The 22,476-nt window shown below is 38.1% G+C and overlaps 1 protein-coding gene across 1 annotated transcript in view; it reads right to left on the bottom strand.

The window, feature by feature from the left end:
• Nucleotides 1-22,476, bottom strand: part of UIMC1 (ubiquitin interaction motif containing 1) — a 132,914-nt gene that overhangs the window by 41,011 nt on the left and 69,427 nt on the right. Inside the window, 4 exon segments of the mRNA XM_078150302.1 lie at nucleotides 5,289-5,454; nucleotides 9,481-9,560; nucleotides 12,808-12,893; nucleotides 22,029-22,093. Of these exon segments, the coding sequence (XP_078006428.1) occupies nucleotides 5,289-5,454; nucleotides 9,481-9,560; nucleotides 12,808-12,893; nucleotides 22,029-22,093 (397 nt within the window).

Genomic DNA, 22,476 nt, shown 5'->3' with positions numbered 1-22,476 from the left:
AAAGCAGATGTCCATCAATTGGGGAATGGCTAAATGTAATGGATGTAATGGAATGTAATGAACATACAAACTATGTTTAGTTCATAAACTACAAATGTAATGGAATACTACTGTATTGTAAGAAAGGAATATAAAGAATGCTGAGAAGCATGGGAAGACTTACATGAATTGATACAAAATGAAGTAAATAGAACCAAGATAACAATATGCACAATGACAACAATGTGCAAATGGAAAGAACAACAAAATAACGGACACTAAATGTTAAATAAGAGAATGAATCATGGGGCAGGTAGGTGGCACGGTGGATAGAGCACTGGCCCTGAAGTCAGGAGAACCCAAATTCAAATCCGGGCTCAGACCAGACACTTACTAGTTGTGTGACCCTGGACAAGTCACTTAAACCCAACTGCCTAAAAAAAAAAAAAGAATGAATCACCCATCTTTGCAGAGGTGGAGGACTATGGTTATGGAACACTGCATATAATGTATCGGGTTGAACAATATGGGTAAGTTTTGCTGAACTTCCCCCCCCCTTTATTGTTTATTATAAAGGATGGCTCTCTTGAAAGAGGATGTGAAAGAGAGAAATGTATTAAGAAATGAAAGGCTTATAAACACAAAAGTTACCAGAAAAAATTTCATTAAAAAATAAGAAAAACAACTTGAAATCATTAAAAACCCCCCCAATGCACCCAAACTTCCTTGCAAAGAAACTAGTGTTAATAGGGTATAGTAGGCTTCTTCAGATGAAAGCCTCGGAGACTTAGTTCAAAGCTACTGAAGATACAGAATTAAAGACTTGAAGATTCCTATTATAAGGGGAAACACTTAAGTCTGTAATAGTTTAAATGGTCCTTTAGACCTAGAGTGTAAATCCAATTAAAAAGTTGAGATTAGGTTACTGACCCTGGGCCCAGAGGAATAAGGAGAACCTGAAGCACTTTCCCTGAATGGATTACGATGACACTGTGAACATATCACTTAAATTCTATTCTGTATTATGCTATCAATACACTGGATTCCTGCTGCTAAGGTTAGAGACTTCAGAGGAAGTAAGATTTACATTTGGTTGAAGAAGATTCTGAAACAAGGATGCAAGCTCAAAGTCAATTTCAAGGTCAAGTATATGAAACTGCCGAGTTTTTCTTTATCTTGAGTGGGGGAGAACAAGATTAAGAACAAATTTCATGCTGGTGAAAGGTGCCTGACAGCCACGGAGAATAAAGCTTGATGCTGTGCCACAAGATAGCAGTTCAGTATAGAAGGGTAGCAGTGTTAGTTTTTCAATATTAGCTCTTGCTTAATCAGCCTTAATCCTGATCTGAAAAAACTAGACCATGTAACTCCTGAAATTTATTGATTTCTGGACCTGTATGCTCAGGATCACCAAACTAGCTGATTAACAACCTTGCCTTTGCCAGCATGTTTGACAAAATGTACCCTCATCTTCCTGTGGTTATCCCCCCAAAAGTGCTTTTTTGTTCACTGCAATGCAACAAGCACTATTAAGCACCTTACACTTAATGTGTAAGGCATTAGATTAAGGGATGGAGATACCAAAATGAAACTGACGGTCTGATGTCAAAGGAATTTGTAATCTAATAGTCAGAATAAGGTAAAGAAAATTATAACACAAGGCAGAATGTAATAAGGCTTAAGAAGAGATCCAAACAAATTGCTCTAGGAAAATAAGAAGAGAAAAATATTATTGGGGAAGGGGGAGGCATGATGGATCAGTAAAGGTTTCATGGAGAAGGAGACACCTGAGCTGTGTTTTGAAGGAAGAGTTGAGGCAGCAATGAATAGGAACTGTGCTCCAAGTTGGGTAGGATTAACCTGATGAATGCATGGGGATGGTATACAACCTAATGAAGTCATCTAACAGCTACCAGTCCAGACTTGTTAGAACATGATATATGTGAAGGGAGTGGGTAACACAAAATACAGTTGTAAAGAGAGGTCAGCATCAGATTGAGGAGGGCTTTAAATGAAGGTAGTATTTTATCCTACAAAAATTAAGATAAAATATCATTCATTTTTGTTTGTTCTACACCTAAGTCCAAACTGAAGAGTCTTCCCATCTGTCCTGATTAAGTTCCTCAAATTTCATTATGAGTAAAATACTACAAGCTTAGGCACTTCCTTATTTAATGAATAAACAATATTGCTTCAACAAAAGTTAAGAACCCTGCCTTTCCTTCCTGGAAATTTAACTCACCCTTTTCAAGTGCTTTAATATGACACAATTTGAGATGTTAGCCCCTGCAAATTAGTGAAGGTCAAGCACATTGAGAAATGCAGCAAACACTCTCAAGAGTCTATAGTATGTTTACCATACTAATGTTCTTTTGGTGGAGTGTGCTTATGTTCTTTTGGAGAGTACAAAGGGGAAGCAACAAAGCAAGTTGTGTCTCAAGGGTCAATAATCAAAGTTCACATAATTCCATACTCAGCAAACAATTAAACACCTATAATGTACAGAATACCAGGCTGGTGCTGGAAGAGGTGAGATGCAAAGTTTAGATCACAAGATGAGCTGGAAGAAACTTTTAGATCATCTAGTACAACCCTCTCATTTTGACAAATGTTGCCTAAGGTCACATTGGTAATGAGAGGCAAAGCTAGTACCATCCCCTCTCTCATGTTCTCTCCCCTCCCCCAATTAGCTTATATTAACTTTGAATACATTTTTTATCTACTTACGTGTATATATTTTTTCCCCTGAAAGAATGTAAATTCCTTGAGGGCAGGAACTGTTTAATTTTTGTCTTGGTATTCCTGGAAGCTAGCACAGTACCTAGCATGCAGTAGGCACTTAAATGTTTGTTGGTTGATACAAATCCAGTTCTCTTTACACTGTACCATGCTATCTCATGATACTACGTGGATACTTGAGTGTGGTAGAAGAGTAAGAAACAGTTAACCATAACATATAAGTACATTAGAGAAGTACAAGCAAAATGGTATATGAGATTCAACAGGCAATGTAGGGGAGGGTATAGGAACAAATGTACCCAAAGCACTAATGTAGGAGAGCATAAGGTGTGTTTGGAGGAAGAAAGCAGTTTGGCTAGCACATTCAGTATTTGAAAGAATAAAATGAAATAAGGCTTGAAAAGTAGGATGGTGCCAGACTGATGGTTTTGAATGACAAGCAAAAGATGTCTCTCTCTACTCCAATCTACTAGTCCCTACATAGCTATCTATGTGATGTTCCTTAAGCAAGTCTGCCCACATCAAAGCCTTGCTCAATAAATCCAACGGCACCCTATTACCTCTAGGATGTATGCAGATGACCACACACATATATGGATTAAGATATAGATATGCAAATGAAAAGTATTTACTGTTTATCATGTTCTAAACACTATTCTAAGTGCTACTAGGGATTCAAAACAGGTCCTGCTCTCAAGGAGCTCACATTCTAATGAGGGAAATAGTACGCATCAAGGGTTCAGCTTCAGGGCAGATGGCAAGGTCTGGTGGTCTCTAACGTTCAGCGGCAGAGTGTGTAGAAAGCCCTGGGAGTTTTAGGAAGCACTGAGAAGACCAGGAGTCAACAAATTATAACAACAGTCCGCTTTCGTACTGCCAAGGAGCTAGTGTGATTTTTACATTTTTTAAACAGTTCTTATTGTATTTTTTTTAAAAAATCATTCTTAGCTGGTACAAAGAGAGTAGAGAGCTAGAATTTGGTCACTGGACTGCAGTTCACCAAATCTTGGGGAAAACAGATGTAAACGGGGAGGGGGGATGGTATCGGAAATACCAGGAGCTAAAAGGCTCAGGAAAAGTTAATGCAGGAGATGGTGCTGAGCGAGTACATTACAGGTGAAGGGGATATCCAGGGTAGAGGCACTGAGATGGGGAATACTTTGTGTGAGGAACATTAAGAAAGCCAGTTAATCTAGACAACCATGGTGTGAGTGAAAGGAGCTAATGCATACTAAGGGTTTAGAGGTGAGTTGGGGCTGGGTTACAAAGGTAATAGGGAGCCACTGGGTTTCCGAAGGCAGGAAAAGTGTCACTTTTGCTTGTGCCCCCAGAGCCTTGCACAGCGCTTGGCACATAGTAGGTCATTATTGTTGTTGGCAGGAAACAAGCAGCCACCGGAAATTTTTGGGCCTACAAGTGACACGGCCATCTGTACATAGAAGGACTATTTGAGGTAGAAATACAAAAACAAGATGTGTGAAGCTGGAAAGAAAGAGGAAGGCAGGAAGAAGCTCCTCTGCCAGTTCAAATGGGCAGATACAAGGTGGCTTACCACAGCCTGGACAACTTGGTGGCAGTGGGAACAGAGAGCAGGCGAAGGATACAAAAAATGGTATGACTTTCTAGGCTCCTCTGATTAGAATACAAGGAGGAAATGAGTAGTAAGGGGCATGAATTTTATTCACCTGCCAGCCTGCTTTAGTTTGTTTTTTCTTTGGGGTGGGGGGAGCTAGGCAATGGGGTTAAGTGACTTGCCCAGGGTCACACAGCTAGTAAGTGTTATGTGTCTGATGCCAGATTTGAACTAAGGTCCTCCTGACTCCAGGGCCAGTGCTCCATCTAGCTGCCCCCTACTTTAGTTTTAATCTTATTAAGTACAACCAAAAGAGTAAATTTTAAAGTCTGAATCTCTGGAATTCTGTCCCTCAGGCCCTAAAAAATCTTTGAAAGGATACTAAAGAGGCACAACCATCGCACTGCACTGGCCTCTGGCCTTTCTTTGGCAAAAGCTAAGCTGGAGCTCCCCATGTGCCAAAGTGCAAAAGAACATGGTAGGTATGAGTAAAATGACCAGATAGAACAAGTTCCTCTACCTAAACATCCTGCTGCTTTTCACATGTACTGCACTAGATTACAAAGATATTCTGAAGCAAAGATACCTTAGAATGGATCTAAGATATTTTATGAGGCAGTTTTGAAGATCTGGTTTGTCTAAAAAAACTTCCTTAAGAAGTAAAAGCACAAGAAGGATGGGAGAATACATACACTAGAACTTGAACTGTGGAGCACATAAGCAAAAAGTTCCCTTGCACAAAGCTACTCAACAAAAGCAACCAGAGAGAAAGATGCCACAGTAAAATCTTAAGCACTGGCATCTGCAAATCTGGTGACCTACAGACCAAGGCTAAAAAAAATCCAGAGTCAGAAATCATTTTTAACCACTCTTTTCACATAAAACGCTGTACTTGCTGACATTTCTCAGAGAAGCTTTTAACAGTAGCTAAGGACAGGAAGAGAAGAGTGACAAAGAGATTCTCTGGCAGAAGCTCAGAGAAATAGGTTTGGCTAACCTGGTGAGTGTCTGCTTTCCTCCCCCACTAAACCATTGCAATACATGGCATGCAGCTCAATTTCTGTGGGCGGGAAACCCTGGTCACACATTGGGCAGGACACCTGGATATGGGCCGAGAAGATGGAGGCAGACATTTCCTTCTCAATATTTTCATTGACAGCAGCCTGAAGGACACAAAGAACATAATTATCACAAAAAGGAATCACAATACCTTCAATTTATAAAGCAAAGAATTCTAAATGTTTCTCATTTAGAGAATTCAATACACATTTGAGTATCATTACACACTATACACTGTGCTAGGTGCTTGTGGCACAAAATGAAAAATGACATAATCCTTTACCTAAAGGAGTTTTCAATCTTTTGGGGTGGGGAGTCCTGAAGGGGAGGTAGGAGGGAATGACATTTGCATGAAAATTAAGCTGCCTTTGCTTTTTACTCTAACATTTTTCAGTGAGGCAGAATAGCATGGTGGAAAGAGTGGGCTTAGAATAAGATGACTTGGGTTCAATTTTTGCTTTGTGGCTTTGTGCAAGTCATTTCACCTCTCTAAGCCTCACTTTCACCTTCTATAAGGTGTGGATAATAATACTTATACTACCTACTTATGGGTTTACTAGGAAAGCATTTTATAAACCTTACAGCACTAAAATGTGAGCTCTTATTATCATCACCGTTGTGCAGCTGTTCTTCCTCCTGTAATGCCTACATCTCACCTGTACAGGTCAGAGCTGGGAGCTCTGCAGTTATTAACTCAGCAGCACGAGTGAGCACTGCAGCACAACTACCTAATGCTTGTTTCCAAGGACAGCATGTCCCAGCCAATCAATATTGAGGCTGCCCTGGATATCCACTGTTTCCATTTACAGCAAGGATCACCTGTGCTGCTACAATACCTCACAGGAGGAAAAAATTAAATCCTTCTCTGGTCTAGAAACAAACTGAGTTCAAAGCTAAGATGGAATGAAAATTCAGACAAGCAAAATCGCCATTTTGGGCTGTAAAACCAGGCCACTTCCAAAACAGGCTGTTTATGAACAGAAATTGAGTGGTGGAAGCAAAAAGGCCATTCAAAAAGATTAGTCAATTTGGAGTAAGAAGACCTGGGTTCAAATCCTAGGCCAACTGAATACTTCTTGTGTGACCCTGCACAAGTTATTTGTCTCCCCCCATCCTCTTTTCCCCCTCCCAGCTGCATTGTCTATAGACTGTGAAGGTTAACCTAGGTAATTAAGATACTTTCTAGCTGTAAGATCAATATTCTTACACAAAACTTTTCTACAAACCCTAAGAAGTGTCCCAATTTTTAAAGAACAGAACAGAATAATTTAATTGGGTAGGGAAGACCTCAAATCTCTTCCCAACTACACTTGCTCATTGAGTGTCCTTTTCCTCCAGGTTCTTCATTGTGTTTAGAGAAACCAGTCAGAAATGTGCCACATATATGAAACCTTATTTGAGTAAGAAAATCAATTATGACATAACAATACGCAGGCAGTTATGAATGCCTCAGAAGTGGTGACCATCTTCGACAGTTACTTAGCATTCAAAGTTCACTAAACACACTTGTGATGTATGCCATGCATCTCCCTAGAACACACACCCCAGCACTATTCTCTTTGCATTCATAATCAGCTCTGTAAAATACAGAGAATGTGCCTTCAACTATTAATGTATTCAAGAGGAAGAAGTCTGTCTATTATTGTCTTACTGTGAACACTTCCAACTATGTTCACAGGCAATCCAGAAGATTTCTGTTATCTTTACATTAAAAAAAGATTTCTTTCTAGCACCATTAAAAACGTCTGTTTAAATATTAACTACCACAGAGGAACCTCAAGAAGGAAAAATACAACAAAAGCAGCTTTTATTGAGACCATGCAGCAGAAGACAGCTTTGGCAGACATTCCTCTGCTTCATATCACATAACTACTTCTCAAAAGAGGTAATCAGACATTGTGATAAAGCTTCTTAAAGGGGTGACACTTAACATTCTGGCCCTCAAAAGTTCACTGTAGTGGGAATTTAAAAAACAAAAAATAATTTTAAAAACTCTTTTGTAAGTTTTTGAATCCCCCTTGCAATGGAACCTAGGCTGGTCACTATACAAACTTTCTTTTTTCCCCCATCTACCAACTTAATTAGTAGCCTAAGTAACTTCCACTGAAATCACTGGAGAAGAGGGAATTGATCTAGCATCTGAAAGACAAGTTTCCAAGTTTACGAAATGAACGTGACTCCTGAGGGAAAACAAATTGAGAGGGATCACAATTCAAGTGCCAGTTTTTCAGCTTCCTCAGAGATGCTGTCAAAGTAGTTTTCTGATATTTGCAATCTGATGTCACTGAACAGTCACAATGCATTACAGACTGGTATGGCAAGAATACATATCAAGTGAGACATTTCAGATCAAATGGTCCATGCTTAGATATGAGAGACCACACACACATTTGTGATCTTCAATATTCTTACCTGGACACATATGAAAAGTTCAAAGAGCTTCCACAGCCCTGGTAAAAAACTTAAAACTAATTAAGCAATTGGTTCATAATAATTAAAAAGCTAAACCTCACTCATTAGAACCTTTCAAGATATTTAGGGAAGTAAACACAAACCACAGCCACAGTCTTCTGACATGTAATGGTGCAGATACATGCACTATAAATTCTAAACAGGGTTTATATGGCTCTTTGACCCATATAAAGCAGTGTCCTTTGCAACTGCAGTTGCATACGGAATCATCTTTGATTAAACTCCAGGCTTGCAAGGATTTCTATGTGACAGAATGACTTAACATTATCCTTCCCATCCCAGAACACAAAAAGAGTTTGGTCCCTCACAGGGACATAGGTCCAGAGCTCATGTTTACATTGCCTAGCAGGCTCTGTGAATGGGCATTATGCTGTAAGAAATGCCATCTTCATATCTACCACACCTCAGCACCAGGAGCTGTCAACTATCAGCAGTGATAGATCACGTTCCAACATACCAGGTTGTGTGAATGATTAATGGAAAGAGGTGGTCATGTGGCTACCTGAAGTAGACACTAGAAAAGAGGTCTAACTCACTGCTGCAAAAAACAGGTTTAAGGAACCTGGAACATTAAAGAGAGGTGTAACAGAAAGGAGAATTCTGTTCTCTGACTCTTCAAAGGCAGCAGAAAACAAAACAATTAGGCATACAAATGCAACCAAATCTCTGTACCCACATAATGAATGTTTCATTCATAGATCCCCTTGTCACAGCCTCATATGTCTGAAGCACACTGACAGGACTTACTGATGGTTATATTTCTTTTTCAGAGTCACAAGAACATACAAAGGGAGTCTTGAACAGAAGGAGGAACTTGTATTAGATTCCGTTATTGCAGCAGCTGCATTGTTCTTACTAAAGATGTGTCATAAGACAGGAAATGTAATCATGAAAATAAGAGGCTAATTTTTACCATGGCTTCATTTTTAGGCTCAGGCTGCCAAGCTAGACACCAAGATCCAAAATAAAATCCCATAGTAACTGTAGAGGTACTTCATTTCCCTTCTCTTGCAAAGTGTGAGATCGTGGATCTCTACACTACAGAAAATATCAGGCTTTTTTAGTGCGTTGGTTAGTGTTACTGAACTTTTTTTCCCCTCTTTCATATTCTTTGATATGAGGAATACCTCTGTGGGAAGGATACATTGAAAAAGGTATTGGTGTCAAAAAATAAAAGATAGCAATAAAAATGAATTTTCAAAAAGACAGTGAGTTCATCCTGAAATTGTTCATACTAGTAAATACATTACTAGCAACAATGTACAAGTGAGCTGCCCAAAAGGAATTCCTCCACTCAACTACCAAATACAGAATCTTAGAGCTGAAAGAGAACTTAGAAAGCATGTAATCCAACCTCCTCATTTTATAGAGGATGAAAATGATTCCCAAGAAGCAAATAACGCTTGCCCAAAGTCACACAGCTAGTCAATTACAGAGTGAAGTTCTCCTAACTCACAGTCCAAGAGTTTGCTCTCTTCACTTGGCAGTGTGCCAAGAATGGACCAAAAGCTACAAGGTCCTGCCATCTCTTCTCTGAGAAGTCAAAAGTATGTTGCTTCAGAGATGGGTAACTTACAGAAAGAAAACACTAAAGAAAATTTCAGAGGAGTAGCTTCAGAAGTCCTACATGCTCCATACCTGACCCAACTTGCTCTTACCTTAACAGGTCTTTCTTTACTAGATAGGCACCCCTCTTCTCTCTCTAGTTCAAGAACTTCAGATGGACTTAGCTGTGTCTCTGCAACACAAGAAAAAATTCTTCCACATTATTTCTAATCTCCAAACAAACTTTATTAGATAATTCAGTTTTCATTTTGCTGTACTGTCACAGTGCAAAGAAATTATTCATATATTCTCTAAGGGTTATTTTAATAGTACTATAGCTATAGGAGTATAGCATCCATACACACACACACACATTTACTCAGTCAGTAGAAGCTACTTATATTACTACTGAAGTTGAAGGTATAGCAGGGAGCTACTAAAAGAATGGGGTGCAAATTTGAATTAAAAAAGAGAGAGAGAAACTAATTCAAAACACAAGCAAACTAAACACAGCTACTGTGCCTTCCCTATGTGGTTCTTACTATCCATCTACCTCTTAAGAGCTAGCTGGTACAGTGGCTAGAATGCTGGGCCTAGAATCAGGAAGATTTGAGTTCAAATCCAACCTCAGACACTCACAAGCTAGTTGTGTGACCTTAGGCTAGTCACTTAACCTCCACTTGCCTCAGTTTCCTCATCTGTAAAATGAGGATAATAATAGCACTTACCTCAAAGGGTTGATGTGAAAAGCAATGAGATAATATTTGTAAAGCACTTAGCGTGATGGCTAACACACAGGCACAATATAAATGCTTATCAAAAAAATACACATATATAAGCACTTACACATATGTATGTATGTATGTAAACATACACATAGACACACACACAAATAGATATGTTACATTCTACCTGTACTAGGCAAAGGAGTAAAAAGGCAAAGAACTCTGTCAACATACAAAGTAAATAATCTGTTATCTGGAATTTTATCAAGTACAATGATAGTTGATATACATAATGATGATGTGGCAAGATCCTAAAGTACCCCCTAGGATTTAGGTTATATCAAACTAAGATTAAATTATGGTCAGTACAAGTTTTAATATTAAGTGTCTTTTACAGTATGTTAATATTATAAAATTAGTAATTTTACAGAAACATTATTAGCCAGAATATCTGAGTACTTTATTCACCACCATGGTGCAGAAAATAGAGGTTGCTGTATATATGTACTACCGCATTTTGTCAGGTTTTACTAAGAAGTGTTATGAGAAAAGAGAGTCAGTCTCTTCAAAGGCAAGAGCTGATTACTGCTTGGACTATTTCAATCACAAAAAAAGTCTTCACTTCTGATTTTGAGAAATGACTGAAATACTTGATAACAATGATGGCTAAAGTGGGCACAGCTCCCCATAAACACATGAGGCCAGAAGAATACACAACAGTATAGCTGTTATGCTATAATACTGCTGCTTTAACTGAACAATACCCCAAAGTAACTACACTGCTAATGGGGTGCTAGAAGCTTAGAACTGCCAGAGATCTTAAGACAACAAGATTGCAGAAAACACAGACTAACCTCTCCATCTGTTTCATTTAAAGGATCAATACAGCATCAACTCATATATATCACATACATTTTTTTAAAAGGGGGGGATTGCTTCTCTGGGAGGGTCCTTACTCTTGTTAGGCAAAAGGAAGACTAACGGTATAGAAACCCTTCACAATCTTACTTAGAAGTAGTTTATGTCAGCTAATGGTTGGACTTAATTACCAGGCTAATGAGAGTGAGTCATGATCATAAAAGCCATCCAACCTCAGTCACGGAGTGTTTGCTTTTTCCTCTCATTAATTGTGGCTTTTGAGATCATTGTTATTTCCAGGTTCCTCTCTGTTGGAGCCTACCATGATGTCAGATGCTATCATTCTAGAAAATGGAGTTAGTGACTTGGGGTTGGAGTAAGACAGTGGCACTCAGCAAAGAGAGCTAAAGTTTTCTTTTTCATAAAGATAACACTACTAGGGAGTACAATCCTGCAAAAAGCAGAGCAATTCGTTTTCTGCAAGAACCTCATTCTATCCAAACTGGGGAAAAAACATCCTATAAAAACTTACTTTTAACTCTAACTTTTTAATTTTAAAAATTAAGATCTTTATAATACCCCCAGGCTATGGTGTTGATGTTTGAGTCCTCAAGGACACACACTAGAAAATACAAAAGCCTCCTTAATGAACCACAGGACCTTATAAAAGCCAGAAATGATGATATCTAGATGGGGGGGGAGGGAGGGAAGTAGTCAACCAAACTCCACTTGAAAATCTCCATTGTGGAAGTACCTGTTAAATGGTAGACGAGATCAAGCAGTGTACTTGGGGAGTTAGGAAGAGGACCTGAGTTTGAATTCTGTCTCACGTATTTGCTGTTGCTTGAAAAGTCACTTAACTTCTCTTACCCTCAGTTTCTTAAGTTGTAAAATGGGGGAATAATACATACCTCACCAAACTGTTGTGAGAATCAAATGAGATGATAGGACTTCTTAAACCTTGAAGTACTACACACATGTACATATACATATACACACACAGAGTTTTCCAAAAGAATCTTGGCGCAGTGAAGTTATGAAAGCTTAAAACTATACCAACACTTTTGGGATACCCTGTATTTTCATCACCACAGTAATCACATAATAATATATATATATATATAATAATTAGAATTATTCTAAAGTAGAAAGGGTTATCTTTAGTTTGAATTCTGTATCACAGGGAATTATTATTATATTATATTAATTATATAACTATTATAATTATTATTATTTTCAGTGACGAGAAATTCATCACTTCCCAAGGAAGCCCCTTCTACTTTAGAGTAGTTCTGATTATTATGTAGCTTTGCCTTATAACCTTATTTCTATAATTTAGAAAAAGATACAATGAGGCAACCAGCAAGCTTAACTGCCTTATCTGAAATGAACAAAAAGTCAAAAGGCAGTGAGAATTGTAGCACAAACTTGGTTTCTTGAATTTTTATGCAACAATACCACATTGAACAACAACACAAAAAGAAAAAAGAAAAACACTGTAAATAATTCTTCTTTAATGACAACATAGCATACCAGCTTTGCAAGACACACAAAACCAACACACAAGATCCAATGGGTCTTGAAGCTGCCGTTAATTAAGCAAGTGCTATTCCTGGTGCTATGCTGGCATCTCTGAGGAGATTGGTGTGCAAACAAGAGTTATGTTAATTCCAATACTAAAAAAAAAATTCCCTGAGAGAAGATGGGGAAGAGAAGAAATGGAGAGTCAGAGATCATCTACCAAGTGGACTGTGGATTTAATACAAATCAAAAGAAATTTTTAAATGTATACCGAAGCAGGGTTTGAAAACCAACAGAGGAACACGCGAATATTTGCGAAGTTAGTGAGGCTCTTACCTGGGCAAACAGTGATCTCTTCTGCAGAGCTTCCCCTGGCAATGACTGGGCTTCTCTTAGTGGTCAACAGGCTTAGAGCAGTGGGGCTGAAAAAGGACCACCAGTCAAATAGATTTCCAGTAAAATAAATCAGAGAGCAAGACCAAAGTAATACTAAGTGACAAAATAATAGACACTTGCAACCCTACGAAAAACAATGGGAATGTGGAAAGTGATGGTAGAAATACCAGAAGAAAAACGTGGAAAAAACAAACATGCTTGCAACTTCAGTCCCAGGGAAATCACGTGAAAAGGAGCTCCTTCTAGAGAACTCACAAAGGAAGGCTGAAGGGTAAGCACTGCCTGCGTGCATCGAGAAGGCAAAAATCTCCACTCCAATCTAAAGATGTCAAAGGTTTGTTTTATATTGCCTATCGCAGGTAAGCCTGAACATTGCAGTGATTTGTACACTTGGAGCAAAGAACTTGGAGAGCCTCCTGACATTGTACTAGCTTCTTCCCACCTTGCTGTTAATTTTCTTTTTTATCTCAAGAGACTTCTTTCTAAAGCAGCAAAAAATAGGCTACAACTCTCCAAGCCACCCTACAGCAAAAATCTGCCCACACAAGTTGAGCATCTATTTTGTGCACAGCTTAACTATGCATGGCTTCTCCCTATCTGACCTTCTGGTTCTCCCTGCCCGTTCACGGAATGCAATCTCTTCCTGACATAAGAAAACGTGGTTTAGCAATGCCGGCATTCAGAGCTGGCCCCCTCCCGCTTCACTGAGCTTTACGATTAGTTTGATCAAGTATGCAAGAAAACACTTTAAAAAAAAACAACACAAATCCCCATGTCAACCGAGAACCACAGAGAAGAAAGAACAGCCACCATTGATTCATGATAAATAACTAAATCTTGATAGGAAACCACAAGCGATTTCTCTCTCTAAATAAAACATCTCAAAGCATTTGTTAGAAACCCAAGCCAGGCACAGTTTACTCTGCGAGTAATATCAGGGCTCTATTCAAAGGGTCCATCACAAAACAATTTGCTGACATTTATAAAATGGGCTAATCAATTTGAAGTCAAACCGCATTGCCTGCTACTCCAACTATCTCCTGGTGACAAAGCGTATAATCATTTATTAAAACCTACATCTGCTCTGCACAGAGCTCACCACAACAAAGCAAAGAGGCCCGCAGGAAGCAGAAAGGCTTCTCCAGTTAAAACCACTTCCAAAACCATTTGAATAGCCTGAGAATTCAACCAAAGCCATATTTTCCAGCACTGAAAGAAATTCTCCTAGACTGTACTACCCCTCTACTCCACCTAGCCAATCCCACCTAGGTTTGAAGGCCTGGCTCAAATTTCAAAGAGTGTTCCTTGACTCCTCCAACCCTTTTTGATCTCTCCCTGGCCAGAGCACCTATGTGGACTCATCATCACCATAATTTGAAATGGGCCTTGGGTAGGATTTGGTTAGATGGAGAAGAGAAGGAAACTATGAGCAAGGATCAAGGGGAGCAAGAATGGATCTGGCAGGTAGTGGGAATAACACTATCAACTTGTGAAAAGCCCAGACTACACATACAGTATAACCACTGGAATATGTGACAGCTAGGCCTCATCTTCAAAACAGGGAATACCAACCACTCAACCCAAAAAAGCAATTCTTAAAAACCCCACAGCTCAGAGCAGTGTCCTATCAGAGGCATGGCTGGACATCAGAATCATCAGATTGTTATAAAGAATCATGATGACTATTCCAAACCAAAATTTATGGGAGGTAACCTGGGCAAAAGACAATTTCTGTCTTTAAGGAGTTTACAATTTAATCAGGGAGACATGAATGGAAAATAAAGGGAAAACAATACAAGACTATATACAGTTGTGCATACAATGGAGATTATCAGTAGATGCCCACAAAACAGAGATTGTAACTAGAAGATGGAAGAATCAAGGAAAGCTTCATAGGGGCTAAGAAGCTAAAACTGGGCTTTGGAGGAGAACTGATACTTAGCCAGGTGGGGAAAGCACAAACAGATAGGGAGAGAAGAATTAACATATTATAAAATTAACATCCAGGCACATAGAGGAGGGCTGAGGGGTAAAAACCAGGAAAGACCACCAAACTGGAGCCAACATTCCTGTAAAGATAATAAACAAGTCTTTTTAAAGAGTACGCCAAGTACTGTTTAAACAAGATAGACCCCACCCTCAAGAAGCTTAGAGTCTAAGAAGGAAAAGACATCAAGATAGATAACAATAAATAATATTACTAAGTGCATGAGAAAAATTCACAGGAAAGTGCTGTTCAAAGTCCAAAGCATAAGATCATTATGAACCGGGGAGAAAATCAGGGCAATCTTCCTACAGGAAGTGACAATCCAGTGTTTTAGAAAGGCAGAGAGCACATGTGTGAAGGGGAGTAATATGAAACAATGGCTAGAAAAGGTGATAAACTTCCAAAAGAGAAGGTTATCTGAACAAGAGGCAAACTGCCCAGCTCCCACACATGTGTACCATTAAAATCCTAAAGTTCACATCAGAGTAAATAATAAAGAAAAACAATGAGAAACCACAGCAAATTATTTCTTCTATCTCAGAACTACATACTAAGTGGACCAGAAGCTTGAATGCTATAAAAAAGAGGGCCTGCCAGTTACACAAACATCAACCCAGAGTAGGCTCCCAGAGTGGGGACATTTGCAGCATCCAACATACTGTGTGATAGACTCTGTTTTTCTTGCCTTCTCAGTACATAGGGGAGTGGAAGGGAGAGAATAAGGAAATGAAAATAAAATGAAACTGGGAGAAATAAAAGGACCACCACAATGAAAAGCCCAGCAGCAAGTAGAAACCAGGCCTAGGCACTAAGTCCCAATTCAGGAACTAAAGTTGCAGAGATGAGTAAATCAAAGACAACACTGACCAGTAACAAAAATTATTGCAAATCTAGAGATCACCAAAAAGACTCAAAGGAAAAAATGGATTTTCCACTAGGACTACATGAATACACAGGCGAAATGAAGCAGAAGACACAAAAAAATGAAATAAAATAAAAGCTCCTATGGAAAGAATTTGAAGGAGAATATATAGCTTGCTTGAAATAGAAAGTGGTGACCCTTACCCAAGAATTGGATTCCTTAAAATCCAGAATAAACCAATGAGAAATTACATACAGTATCAAGAAATATGAAAACAAAATCAAAAGACTGAAAGAAAAAAGATAACTGAGATTAAAAAAAATTCAGAAGACAAGTCAAGGGGAAATTATTTTAAGAATCAATGTTCTGCCTGAAATCCGTAATTAAAAAAAGACACTATATCTCAAGAAATCATAAATGAAAACTGCTCAGACCTATGAGAAGCAGAGGGCAAAGTAAAAATAGAAAACAATGTACTAATCATCCCCTGAAAGAATTTCCAAAAGAAAAAGTTCCCAAAATGTCATAAAACAAAATCCTAAGCTTCCATGTCAAAGAAAAATTCTGCAACAATCTAGAAAGAAGCACTTCAAGTACTAAGGTACCACAGGCAAGATCACACAAAACCTAGCAGCTTTTATGATAAACGAGAGATTTTTGGATAAAATATTCCAAAAGGCAAAGGACAGACTTACAAACAAAAATAATTTACCCTGCAAAGCTAAGTATCATCTTGGGGGTGGGGGAGAGGAAATGAACTTTTAATGGAAGACTTTCAAGCATTTTTGATGAGAATGCCAGAGCTAAGTAAGATGTAGTGATGACGTAGCACTAACATTCTAAGAGGGAGGAGAAACAAATGTCCCTTCCAAACCTCAATTTCTTCAAAAAGTAGTGAAGTAATGAATTAAACAATAAAAACAGAGGTTCTAGAGGTGGTTGGTTATGTCCTAAGGGTTTGAAGCTGAGAATGAGAAGGAAAGTAAAAAAGAATACATTAGTGAAGAAAGGATGAAGAAGGGGGTAGAACTTGCTATTTCTACTAGAGGTTTGTGAGAAGAATATACAAACATGGAGGAAGAAGTTTTGGGGGGTAGGGTAAGCATCACATGAGCCTATGTGAAATGGACAATGGATGATTAAGAACAAACATATATTCTGGTGTAGAAAACAACAACAACAACAAAAACCCCAACTCAACAGCACAGATAGGGAGAGGGAAAGGCTTAAAAAACTTAATAACACTAGCAAGGAAATGTAATTAAGTCATTTCCAACTCTTCAGGACCCCATGGACCACAGCACACCAGACTCTTTGATCCAAAACCATCTCTTAAAGTCTGTCCAAGTTGATGTTCATTGTTTCCATAATACCATCTATCTACCTCATCCTATGCTGTCCTCTTTCCCTTTTTCCTTCAATCTTTCCCAACATCAGGGTCTTTTCCAATAAGTCCCATCTTCTCATAATGTGGACAAAGTATTTAAACTTCAGTTTCAGCATTTGACCTTCCAGTGAATAGCCTGAATTAATTTCTTTAAGTATTGACTGATTTACTCTCTTTGATGTTCAAGAGACTCCCAAGTCTTCTCCAGCACCACAATTTGAAAACATCAATTGCGCAATGCTCAGCTTTCCTTAAAGTACAATCCTCACAGTTACTGGAAAAATCATGGCTTCAACTCTATGGACTTTTGTCAGCAAAGTGATGTCTCTGCTTTTTGCTGTGCTGTCCAGAGTTGCCATAGTGTTCCTACCCAAAGAACAAGCATCTTTTAATTTCATGGCTGCAATCACCATCTGCAGTGATCTTTGAGCCTAAGAATATAAAATCTGACACATGTTCCATTTTTTCTCTATTTTCTAGGAAGTGATGGGACCAGGTTGCCAAGATCTTAGTTTTTTTGATGTTAAGCTTCAAACCAGCTTTCACACTCTTCTCTTTCACCCTCATCAAGAGGCTTCTTAATTTCTCTTCACTTTTTGCCATTAGAAGGCAAGGAACAGCTCTAAGCAAAACAAGCTTCCCAGGAAGGAAAGGGGTAAAAATGGAATTAAAAGGAAATGTAAAGAAATGGCACAGTGGATAGAGTGCCAGGCCTGAAGTCAGAAAGATTTATCTTCCTGAGTTCAAATCTGGCCTCAGATACTTACTAGCTATGGGCTCCTGGGGTAAGTCACTTAACCCTGTTTGCCTCAGTTCCTCATCTGTAAAATGAGCTGAAGAAGGAAATGACAAACCATTCCAGTATCTTTGCCAAGAAAACCCCAAATGAGGTCACAAAGATTTGGACACAAGTGAAAAAGGACCACAAAAGGGGATCCTTAGACAACCAGGAAACAGCTAAACAAATCATGGTATCTGGATCTAATATTACCGCATCATAAGAAATGATGAAGAAATTATCTCAGAGAATCCTGGGTAATATGAACTGATGCAGAATGAAGTGAGCAGAAACAGGAACAAATTTATATAAAGACATTGTAAGAAAAATAATTTTGAGAGATTCAAGAATTCTGAATCAATGCAATGCCATGATAAGTTACCCACCTTCTCGCAGAGAGGCACAGGCCTCAAGGTGCAGAAAGGGAAATATATTTCTGCACTTGGATACTATGTGGCTTCATTTTCCTTGTTATACTTATTTGTATACAAAGGGTGGCTTGTTTGGTTTTTTTTGCTCTTTCTTTCTCCAGGTTTTTAATTAGAAGAGAACGTATCAAGGGGTTCCAGGGTCAATAATATAGTGCTCAAAAAAATAGGCCAATAAAATATTCATTATGCGCAGAAGACAACAGAAGTTAGGAAAGAAGCCCAGACGAGAAGGACAATTTTGAAAGCAACATGTAGAATTTATTATGTACTTTTCAAAGCAAGCCATATGAAATGGGATATCCACAGTTGCATACAGCATCCTTTTTCTTTGTTCTGCTGTGTGTATAGAATTGCATCCAAGGAGCAGGAAGAAAATTTCCAAGCAGGGGAGGGAAAAAAGGGAGAGAATGTGGAACTCAAAGTTTTATAAACAAACGTTAAAAATTGTTTTTACATATAACTGGGGCAAAATAAACAAATAAATTTTAAATGTAAAAATGAAAATCAGGAGGAAGGAAAAAAGAAAAGAAAAATTCTAGACTGCAGAAGGATACATATAAAGAAGCAGATGAAAATAAGATTGGCTAGGTATGATGGAACCAAGTAGGAAGGTTGCTGAAAATTGGCAGAGGAAATTAGTTAATACAGTAAGCAAGAAATCAGTAAAGATTCTTAAACAGCAGAAAGATTTGTCACTGGAATTCCTAGGTCTGAATCCCTACTCTACTACTTATTACCAGGGTGACCTCAACCCCTCTAAAGTCAGTTTCCTCAGCTACAAAATGAAGGGTTTAGGCTAGATGATGTCCAAGATTCTTCCAGATCAAAATTGTGAGATATGAAGGCCCTTATAACCTCCTGCTTACATTCTTACAGCATCTTTTTAGTTGGTTTCTCTGCTTTAAGTCTCAGCCCACTCTAACCCATTCTCCGCTCTACTACCAAAGCAATCTTCCTAAAACCCAGGTCTCAATAAGTCACCCGCCTATTCCATAAACCAACGTCAGTGTACTTGATTACCTCAAAGATCAAATACAAAATCTCATTTTTTCTATTTTAATTTTATTTAGTTTGTTACATTTTGAGTTCCAAATTGTCTCTCCTCCTCCCTCCCAACCCTGCATTAGAAAAGGCCAACATTTGACATAGATATATATATGTAAAACCATACAATATATATTTCTATATATATCAGTTCTTCCTCTGAAGGTAGATAGCATCTTCCTTTATAAGTCCTTCACAGTTGATTTGAACATTCATATTACTCAGAATAGCTTAGTCATTCAGTTACTTTTCAAATACTGCTGTTATACAACATTCTCTTAGTTCTCATTTCACTCTGCATTATTTCATGCAAGTCTTTCCATGCTTTTCTAAAATCAACCTGCTCATCATTTCTTACATCACATATTACATATTACCACATCTTTCTCAGCCATTCCCCAATCGATGGGCATCCCCTCAATTTCCAGTTCTTTGCCACCAGAAAGAGAGTCACTATAAATATTTTAGAAGATATAGGTTCTTTTCCTTTTTCCTTGATCACCTTGGGAAACATTTGTCAATAGTGGGATTGCTAGGTCAAAGGATACATACGCAGTTTTATAATTCTTCGGGTATAATTCAAAATTTCTCTACAAAATGGTTATCAGTTCACAATTCCACCAACAGTACATTAGTATCCCAATTTTTCCACATTCCCTCCAACATTTGTCATTTTCCCCTTCTATCATTTTAACCAATCTGATAGGTGTGAGATGATACCTCAGAGCTGTTTTAATTTGCATTTCTCTAATCAATGGAGGCAGCTAGGTGGCACAGTGGATACAGCACCAGGTCTAGAGTCAGGAAGACCTGAGTTCAAATCCGGCCTCAGACACTTACTAGCTGTGTGACCCTGGGCAAGTCACTTAGCCCCATTTGCCTCAGTTCCTCACTTGCAAAATGACCTGGAGAAGGAAATGGCAAACCACTCCAACATCTTTTCCAAGAAAACCCTAAATGGGGTCATGAAGAGTTGGATACTATTACAAGACCCAACAAGAACAACAATCAATCAATGGTAATTCAGAGTATGTTTTCATATGAATATATATAGTTTTGATTTCTTCTAACCAAAAAGATGCCTGTTCACATTATTTGACTATTTATCAATTGCGGAATGATGCATTCTTATAAATCTGATTCAGTGTTCTATATATTTGAGATATGAGGCCTTTATCCAAAGAACTGTCTATAAATTTTTTTTTCTCAATTTCATGCCTTCCTTCTAATCTTGGCTACATTGGTTTTATTTGTATAAAACCTTTTTAACTTAATGTAATCAAAATTATGCATTTTACATCCCGCAATGATCTCTATCTCTTGTTTATTCATAAATTCTTCTCCTATCCAATAAATCTGATAGGTGTAATATGTTCCATATTCTTCTAATTTACTTATGATAGCTCCCTTTATGTCTAGGTCTTATATCCGTTTTGATCTTAACTTGGTAAATGGTGTAACATACTGGTCTATCACACAGGTTCCCAAATTTATTTGGTCTGTTGCCCTCTTTTTAAAAAAATTACTTAGTGCCCCACCCTGGAAATCTACTTTCTTTAACCCTTTAACATTTTTTTTGAAACCTGCATAATTTCAAAAAATATAAAAAATATTTTTAAAAAGGACACATATTGAATTTAATAATTTATTATAAATGTGTGGGTTTTTTCCTGCACTGAAATTTTGATGACACAATATTGTCATGTAACTGTACAGCACCTTATTATAAACAAGTCACCACATGCACATGTTCCTGTTGATGCATGTTGCTGGACTTCCTGACAATTAGCGATAATGCTCGCCTGCCAACAGGTGCCTGTTAAGACCTGTTAGCAGACCTGACCACTGATAGGTTATAACTTGCATTTGGTGTGTTTATTTGGAAAATAATGTTATCACTACAACTTTAACTGTTACACAACACATGAAACATTTAGTTTTTCAAAATTTTCTTACTTTATCTTCTTTCCTTATGCTTCCACCACCCCCTTATTTTTATTTAACGCCCCCCAATTGCACCCCAGGCTACTATCATACCCTTGGATCGTTCCAGTCCCCCCAGGGGGCAGTATCTCCTACTCTGTCAGACTGCTTTCCAGTTTTCCCAGTAATTTTAAACAAATTCTCACCCAAAAGGTTAGATCGTTACATTTATCAAACACAATGCTACTATAATCATTAACTACCGTGCATTGTATATCTACTCTATTCCATTGATACGCCATTCTATTTCTTAGCCAATACCAGACAGTTTGATGATTACCTTTGCATCCCCAGGACTTTAGCACAGTGTCTAGTGCACAGTAAGTACTTAATAAAGTCAGTATGTTGACTATGAGATGTATATTTGTCTTAGACTGACCCTGTCTCCCCTCAAAACAGAGACTCCTACACATACATTTAAACTGTAAATTCCTTGAGAGCAGGGACTGTGTGTGTGATCCATTTTTATGGCCCCCAAAGAACCCAACAGAATACCTTAAATGTGGATGATACTCCATTGAGTCAATTTCATTGAACTAACTTAAATTTCTCATAAAGTGTGCAATAAAGATACCAGAAGCACCATAGCGATTTTTTTTGCCTTATCCTACTTGTGCAGTACACCTTTCTACTATTGCTAAAGGTAGAGAACTTAACCCCAAAGCAACACAAGTCACATATAATCTCACCTTGATGTAACTGTCATCATTTCATCCTCTTCAGGTGTATCCTCAGCAAATAGGACCTGGGAATTCTGCAATGATATGGACAATATCTTAAATACATGTACATACAGTCAAAATGGATTTTCTCCTTGCCTTCGTTTCATTTTTTGGGCCCTATCATCAAGCAAACAGGAAATGAAAGTTATATGAAAGTCAGAAATGAATTCATGACCAGAAAAGCAATTGTCTCTCTCTGTATGGGGTAGTCAAAGATGGAAAAAAAGTATAACTCAAAAGGTAACATTGAATTAGAAGCTAACTTTCAATTTGGCTTATAAATTAGATTTTTTTTAAAGCACTCTGTACACAATAAGGCTAAAACAGAACATCTATAAGAGTCTAGCAATACGGCAAGTTAGTACACAATCTGCCATTATGGTTTTGACGTCTGATTGTATATTTGGTCAGCCAT

This window comes from Phascolarctos cinereus, unplaced genomic scaffold (assembly GCF_003287225.1).
Source record: "Phascolarctos cinereus isolate Bilbo 61053 unplaced genomic scaffold, phaCin_HiC Scaffold_2;HRSCAF=192, whole genome shotgun sequence".
Taxonomy (NCBI): Eukaryota; Metazoa; Chordata; class Mammalia; order Diprotodontia; family Phascolarctidae; genus Phascolarctos; species Phascolarctos cinereus.
Note: the sequence above shows the minus strand (reverse complement) of the source record. Positions and strands in the feature narration are given on the sequence as shown.